At 41.0% G+C, this 8,092-nt stretch overlaps 1 protein-coding gene across 1 annotated transcript; it reads right to left on the bottom strand.

Annotated features, from left to right (window-relative positions):
- Nucleotides 1-901: 901 nt before the first annotated feature.
- Nucleotides 902-3,847, bottom strand: LOC147430381 (uncharacterized). Its single transcript, XM_086495133.1, has 4 exons — nucleotides 3,226-3,847; nucleotides 2,699-3,006; nucleotides 2,048-2,501; nucleotides 902-1,902 (listed from the first exon to the last, which is right to left on the bottom strand). Exons 1-4 carry the CDS (start codon nucleotides 3,845-3,847, stop codon nucleotides 902-904), a joined length of 2,385 nt encoding a protein of 794 aa, XP_086351259.1.
- Between the last annotated feature and the right edge of the window lie 4,245 nt (nucleotides 3,848-8,092).

The following is an 8,092-nucleotide window of genomic DNA, read 5'->3' as shown; positions in this document are numbered from 1 at the left end:
CCAAATGGCATAACCCGATAAGCAAATGTTCCCCATTCAGTAGTAAAAGTAGTTTTTGACTGATCATCTTCATGTATTTGAATCTGATTATAGCCACTGAACCCATCCATAAAGGAATAAAGGGCATACCCGGCAACAAGATCTAAAACTTGATCGGTAAAGGGCAAAGGGAAATGATCTTTCTTAGTTTTCCCATTGAGTTTTCTATAGTCCACATAGATACGGATTTTCTTATTTTTCTTGGGTACTACCACGATTGGGGAAACCCAATCACTGTAAGCAACTGCATAGATAAATCCCACCTCCAAGAGTTTCATTATTTCTGCCTTACCAATTCAGCATACACAGGATTGGTGCGACGCTAACGTTGACAAATAGGTCGAGCCCCATGTTCTAAATCGAGATAGTGTTGACATAGCTCAGGCTTGACTCCTCGTAAGTCTTTATACGACCATGCAAAAGCATGTTGATATTTTGTAAGTACTTCTTTGAAACTCTCCAACACTTCTCCTTTTAATTGGCTTCCCAATGTCAAAAAATTTCCTTCTGACACTTCCCATTGAACAGTTGAATTATCTTTGGATAATACAAAGAAAGATTGTCTTCGTGGCATAGCCCTGATTAGAGGATGTTTGTCCTCCTTATAAACAACATTTTCAAGTAAATTTTGTTTCTTTATAAGAGATTCAGAATCTTCCTTTTTAGTCTCCGTATCACTCATAACAGCCACCGATCGTGTCCCACAATAGGGTACAATCGCAGTTTCATAACTCTTTGTTGACAAGCCCTCTATATTTACAATAAAGGTATCCAGTGTTACTTCAGACATGAAAGAGCTCTCAGTCTAGAATTCTGAGACGTCAGTGGTTCCATATTCCTCTGGCTGTGTTTCCATACCTTCCTATTCATAATAATCTTCCCATTGCTTCAATAATTCTTTGCTATGCTTAGCCTCTAAAATAGCTTTGCCTTTTTCTCTTTCTAGTCGGGCTATTTTTTGTAGCACTTGAGCCATAGCTTCATCTGCTAACTCACGCTCTTTTAATAATTGTTCCCAGATAGCGTTTACTTCTACTAATGCACTGGACTGTCCTTCAGACTTACCCATATTCTTTAAGTCATCCTCCAGAGATATATTAAAACAATTTTCCAAACACTCATTTGAGGTGGACATCCATTGTGCAATGTCCTTATCAGAATCATCACCCGAAGAATAAGGAACTTCATATTCACCCATTCCTAGGTGACGGGCATAATTACCAACACTCTCTGATGTGGAGATTGTCCCAGTGGAATCATCCTCTATCCGCATATGGTAACCATTGTGCAGAAATCGAGAATATTTATCCGTATCTAATGAGAAGCGTTGTTTAATTGCTTCTTCCTCCTCTAATTTATCACCGGTATAATCTGTGTTGTCTTCTGTTTCTAACACAGTTGATTTTTTATACTCCCTCAAAAATTCTTTAGAGACAACTCGCAATTCTACTCTATCGTCACGAGGACCAATAGTGATCACTCCTTTGTGCCAACTTTGCACACACCTGGCTTGAACAAGCCAAGGTCGTCCTAACAATATTGGGAAAGAGGCTCCATACGAATGTGGTCGGACTATCAAGTAGCTCACATGAAATTCAAGTCCTGCGACTATGGTCTTGATCCCTTGTAAAATCCCTAAGGGTTTTACACATCGTTGATCAGCCAAGCGTAGAATAATGTTCGTGGGTTCCACTTGTTTCAATCCCAACTCCCCCATAGTTTGCTCAGTCATTAAACTGACTGCTGCTCCACCATCTAATTGCACTCCCATCACAGTATGGCTTCCTATTTCCAAGGAAATAGTAGGCGCTTCTAGATCCATAAACATATCTACTACTTGAACTCCTTTTTCTTTAATTGGCTCTGTCATTTTAGAGCTTCTTCTCTTCCCTCTCCTATGTATGAGCTTATGATATATCTTTCATAGACTCCCATAAATTAAAGGTATCTGGTACACTCTTTCTGTGAACTATAGATGTTTGTAATCTTTCTGGAAAAGGTGCTATACCTTTTGTAATTTCTTCCTTTCCCTCTACTAGCTTAAAAGCAATCGGTGATTCATCCGTAGAATGATCCTCTGATGCTTCTTCAGGAGATTCTACGAACTCTTTTATAGAAGAGTTATCAACTTTCTTATTCACATTCGGGACAATAAACCCTTTATCATGGTCCATCTTTTGAGATCGAGTAACTACCCCAACCATCACAGGTTCTTTAGCAAAAGTCACTCTCCTTGCTTTTCGTTTACGAGGGAATGCATCTTGCACTTGTTCAACCTCTACTAAATTGGCAGAAGTACTAGGACCCTCATCGACCTTCTGTTTCCCTTTGTCATTTTGCAATGAAGTTACCCGTTTTGGGCATACATCTTCATAATGACCCTCCTCGCTACATATGCAACATAATGGTATATAATCTTGATTTTTTCGAGGATTGGGGAAATAGGGAGCTATATGCCCTTCCTGTTGACATTATAGCATACCACAGGGCTAGTTGGCCCCATATTTGGGTTAGTGTATCGAAAATTATTCCGGCGAAATGGAGGTCTATACGGAGAATTTCTCCTCATTTGTCCTTGTAACCTTGGCGTAGGTGGTATCCCTTGTGTGGGTAACCCTTGCCTTTCTTGTTGTAATTGCTGCTGATATGTTTCAGGCACGCCCCTTTGCATAAAAGGTTGAGGTGGTGGACCTATCTCGTAAGTCATATTGCTCCTATCCATAAAGTTATAATTAGTTTGCATAGCCTTTGCTTGTCGGCGTTCATACGCTTGCTTTACAAAGCAATTTTCTTCCACATGATTGTTTTTTAGACAAAAGGTACAAAATAGTGTACGTACTTGGTCTGGCACTACCCTTGATGCAGTTGGACATACAGTTGCCAAACGGCCATAACCGTTGCACTTCCCACACCACACATTGGATCTCATTGGAGGTGCACTCATAGACGGGCCTGCTGCTTGTTGAGCTATAGCATATACTTCTTTCGTTTGAGGTCTTAAAGCACTCAAAATTTCTTCTTTTGATTTTCCAATTGTGACTGTCATTAATTGGACTACCCTCTATTCTGTGAGAGCTGGTGATGGTGGTGTACCAGTCTGCAGCATGTATGCTGGAGCTATCATATATGGATTTGGAGTATAATAAGGAGTTTGATTTGTATTTACCACCACTTGTGGTGGTGTACCTTCATAACCAGATACAGGCTCTTGAGTTCGTGGAATCGGTATAGTGGGAGAAGTAACCATACTAGGTTCACTAAACAATTCTCTTCTCCTCTGTTGGCTTAATTGCACCTCTTCCCAATTTCTAGCTTCTTGTTTAGCAGCTGTTAAGTCTGCCGGTCTTCTTAAACTCACATATTGTTGAGCGTTCGGATCTCGCAAGCCATCTACAAGTCTACGCTTTTGAGTATCTTCATTGGGTGTCGTATTTCCCATCTTTCTTACTATTGTCTCTATCCTTTGGATGTAATGATCAATGCTTTCATTGATCCCCTGCTGAAGATAGTCTAACTGTTGAGCGAGTCTATCTTGGAATCCCTGACGGCAAAACTTTGCTAAAAATGTTGTTGTCAGCTCAGGGTAAGTAGCCCTATTTGCTGCTTGTACATTACCATACCAACTGGCAGCTTCATCCTTAAATGTAGATGGAAAAATATGTAGTTTTTGATCATTATCCACAATTTCGTTTGCTACACATGTTACTTCAAATTTTTGAAGATGAGCATCCGGGTCTTCATCCCAGAGTCCTGCAAACTGTGTAAAGTCTACCAATCGTATTGTAGCTTGTGCTACAGGCACTGCCATTTGTTCTAACGGATTTTCAAAGAGTGGGTCTTCCCAAAAATTTATTACTCGTGGTCTGGGTAAAGCAAATAAATTTCTCAACCCCAAGTTTCGACACTGGTCTAAATTAAACGGTTGGTCAACTATTTCTGTCTCTGGTGTGGGTTGGCCCACTAATCTACCTTCTCTTAATCCCTCAATAAATACTCCTAGTACTTGTTCTAAAAGTAACGCGTTAACGCGCTCGAGTTGATTGGCAAGATCTTGAGCAATTATCTCCTCTCGCCTCTTTCTACGTGCTTCTCTAGCCCTATTTTGGTCTCCTCCTCTACTAGAATCTGCTCCACTCATACGATGCACACAATCATGTAACTCCTCTCGATACTAATCCTTCAATGCAGTGTATACCACTATAAGGATTTCACGCTCAATCTTTATATTATCCTCTCCAGTTTCTATAAGCGACTTTAGTAACTGATTTACTAAGGGTCGTAAAAGAGGTTTTATTTTGCTCCTATGTGCTATTTTAACAATAATTTGTCTTAGATTTTTTCTCTTTACTATAACCGTTGATCTTGTGTTTCCAATCACACAAGGTGGATGTGGAACACGACAACAGTACTGACAATGAGTCCTCCTGCTTCTCTCTATTTGTAGTTGACTTAGTGACCCTACAGAGTTAGTCGACACAATGTTTTGGGGTTCGAAATCCCAATTTTTATACTCTTGGAGCCACTCGACGTTAGGCCGTAGTTTTCCAAGCATACTTTATAGTTACCTTGTTTCTACAAAAGCCACTCAGACGCAGATTTTTCTTCTAGCTCAAGGATGTCCCTATGCTCTTTAATCATGTAAGGGTCCAACTCTCTAGGAACCCCACTCCCTAATGCTAAGTACTTCCTAAAATCGCTAAATGCTAGTGGCCTTTCTTTTGGAATCGAGTACCTTTCACAAGGTATCCCCCTCCTGAATCGAATGCTATTGTCTTGTAGTATATTACGTCCACTAATCTCCAGTGGGGGCGATCAGCTGAATTGCTGCGTATGTGTCTAAGTGCGTTAAGGGTTTTTGCACAGGATCACTAGGGGTGTTAACGATTATTTCTGAGGTTCCTAACTGCTGAGCATCTATGTTTAGGGCCCTTTCCGGCTCAGTGTACTCGTGTACACACTCTCCTTCTTCCCCTAATGCACTACACAGCCAGCCTATGTATAGGCCTTTATAAGTGTACTCTACCGCGCTCGTGGCTCCTAAAAGCTTGTCTATTATTTTCCACTTAATGAGATCAGGCAAATTGCTGACCCATTCTAACGACATAGAACCCTTGAGTACAGTCGTATTACTTTGAGTATGGAAACTCAACTTATTGAAATTTGATTGAATCTCCCTTTCAATTGGAGAATTCTAAGTGTCCACGGACACCTGTGTACTATTTTTGATTTGATTGTCGCTCACACGAAACAACCACGGCTCTTTAAGTCCAAGGACCCCGCGGGAATGTTTACGTGTGCTCTCACTCTCTAACCTAGACTAAACAATTCTTTATCTCACTCTAGGTCTCTAAGTCAAACCAGGGAACGATCGGCATGCAAAGTCTATGCACTGGGAAACCCCGTAGCTAAAGAAGCTAGCCGAACTCCCGGCGGACGCACCAAATGAACGTCACCTTCCAAGTCTTTGAAATAACGTTCAAGTAACCCAACGGTCCCCTAACTAACCTAGACGTTCACTAGTTTGCCATGTATTTGCGTCTTTCGAGTTCCTTTTAGCAATTTTTTGATTATGCATTCGTATTTCACTTACTTTACTATGCTTCGTAGTCCAAATATGTCTGCCCTCCCAGTTTCGTAGTCCAACTCTCTAATATGCACTATTGCTCATGTACGCTCTCTAGATATGCTATTTATGGTTAAAATTTGAGTTCACATATACATTTTTAATGGAGTTTTTAACCAAGATTTATCAGCACGCAATCATTTATGCATTTACTTGACTGCTAGAGTTCAAAACTACAGTTCAGAACTCACACATTTTAGACTCATAAAACAAATCAATCACTCACTGAATTTCAGATTAATGAACATTGCAACTAGAATCATTGAATAGATTTGCAAACTTTTCAATGAAAAACACCAGAATAATCTTGTAAAATGTAATATTCCATTTAAATGCCAAAAACTGTCAATGATTTAATTTCCCTTCCCAAATGCCACTAATCATGCAACAATATGCAACATTTCATTTCCAAGTATGATTTTAATGCAGATACATCTTCAAACGATCAGATTTGTTCTCAAATTATGAAGCTAGCAATGCAAATAATGAAACTAACAATATTTATTTTCAGTGTTATGAACTTGTTTGAAATCAAGAAAAACTAACCAGTGAATTTTAACTTTTGATTTCGGGTGTTTTGCTTTCCGTCCACGTCCAAAATCGAGCAGCGGCTCCTCTCACTTGAAGTCACTCCGCAGCAGGATTTTGAATTTACTTTCCAAATTTCTCTCTCTTTCTCTCACTAGCTCAGCAAGGTAATTATTCTCTCTCTATCTCACTAACTCTCATACACACCACCTTCTTGGCGGCCTCCTGTAGAACCCCATCAAGTCCTCTCAGTATCTTCCCTTCATTCAGGGCGCAACAAAGGAAGCCCCAACTCGGTTCCTCCTGCTCTCGATTTGCTACAGAGAATTTATTTTCTCTTTCTCTATGCCCCACCATGCAACCATTTCGGACCCTACTCTCCTCTTTGGCAACTTGCGATGCCTCTAATCGAGACACACACAGCAGGTCGCCCTCTTCTCGGCTTGCAACCCTCTACTAGTCCGCGACCCTACACACGTAATGAGCACGCAGCAGCCCTACTCAGCTCTCACCCTTCCATAGCCACCCCACTCTCAGCTCTGCCTCGCGACCTCTGCAGGCGGCCCTCTCTCTAACTATGACCTGCAGTGTTTTTCTCTCCCTCTCAGTTTCTCTGTGTAGCACTATACTATGCAGGCAGCAAGTAATACACACAGACACATAGCAAGGAATCTCTCAATCAAGTCGATGCACACACATATTCAAGCGAAATCTCTCTCTCCTACTTTCTCTCACTAAAAAACAGCGCTAAAACTCTCTCTCTCTCTCTCTCTCTCTCTCTCTCTCTCTCTATATCGTGTACTGCAGCGCCCCTCTCAGGCTCTCCCGCTAACAAGAAAAACTATCTCTTCAACCCACTCTTGCTCTCGCGACTCCCCACTTCTCTCAGGCGACCCCACCTCCAACTGCCTCGTAACTTCTCATGAAAAAAAACGTTTTTTTTCTTCAAATTCATTTTTTAATGACTTCTTATCTTTAAAGCCTATTCTCACCCTTGCCCTTGAAATCTTGTCCAGCAACCTTGACTCGGCTTCTTTCGACTCAGCCCAACCTGGCGGTCCCCAAACTTTCTCGTTTCCCATGTTGCTCGCAACCCTTGGCTATTTCCTAAACTACTGCACTCGGCCCCTCTCGACTTCTTCTCATCTTGAGTTCAACTCTCGTCCGCTAGATCTTTAAGGTCTCCTGGGATAGTTTCCTAGGACGTTAAAACTGTTTTCTTCTCTCACTTCGATTCACTACAGAACAGGGCTCGCCTTTCCTCTAATTTTCAACCCACTCGGCAAAGAAACCGAAAACCCTTCTTCACGGCTCGTCTCTCTCTCTCTCTCTCTCTCTCTCTCTCTCTCTCTCTCTCTCTCTCTCTCTCTCTCTCTCGCTCTCTCTCTTTCTCTCGTTATCTGCCCAAAACAAAGTTGGCTTCTTTCACTTTCTCTCTCCTTAAACTTCATATTTTTGCGGCCTATGGCCCTCTCTCTCTGTATCGTGCTTACGCTTGACACTTTAATTATAAGATTCCCGCAAAACAATGACCAATCATTCAAATTTCAATGACATTTATATGCAACAGTCATAAAATCATACTAAACAAGCATTATGATGCAGTGATTTACATACATATGCTCCTAATATGCCCATGCAGGTTCCCAAATTAATGTCAAAAGTTTACAATTTTGGTGTAGATTGATGGGTCTACATACTTGGACCGGCCTCATTGTCATGAGTGGCCTTGGCTCTCTTGGTGGTGATCTCCTCCTCCATTTGATGACTGACACATGTTCTTTTGGGGGACATATTATTTATCCTTATAAAAAGATGTTTAACCATTAGGTAAAGTATTAAAAATTGTATATCTTACCAATAAAAATTTCTAGGAGGCCTTTTGCCTTCATTTAATGCATT

The sequence above is a fragment of the Adiantum capillus-veneris genome, chromosome 22 (assembly GCF_014529385.1).
Source record: "Adiantum capillus-veneris isolate H3 chromosome 22, ASM1452938v2, whole genome shotgun sequence".
NCBI classification, from domain to species: Eukaryota; Viridiplantae; Streptophyta; class Polypodiopsida; order Polypodiales; family Pteridaceae; genus Adiantum; species Adiantum capillus-veneris.
This window is presented reverse-complemented; position numbering and strand designations above follow the sequence as displayed.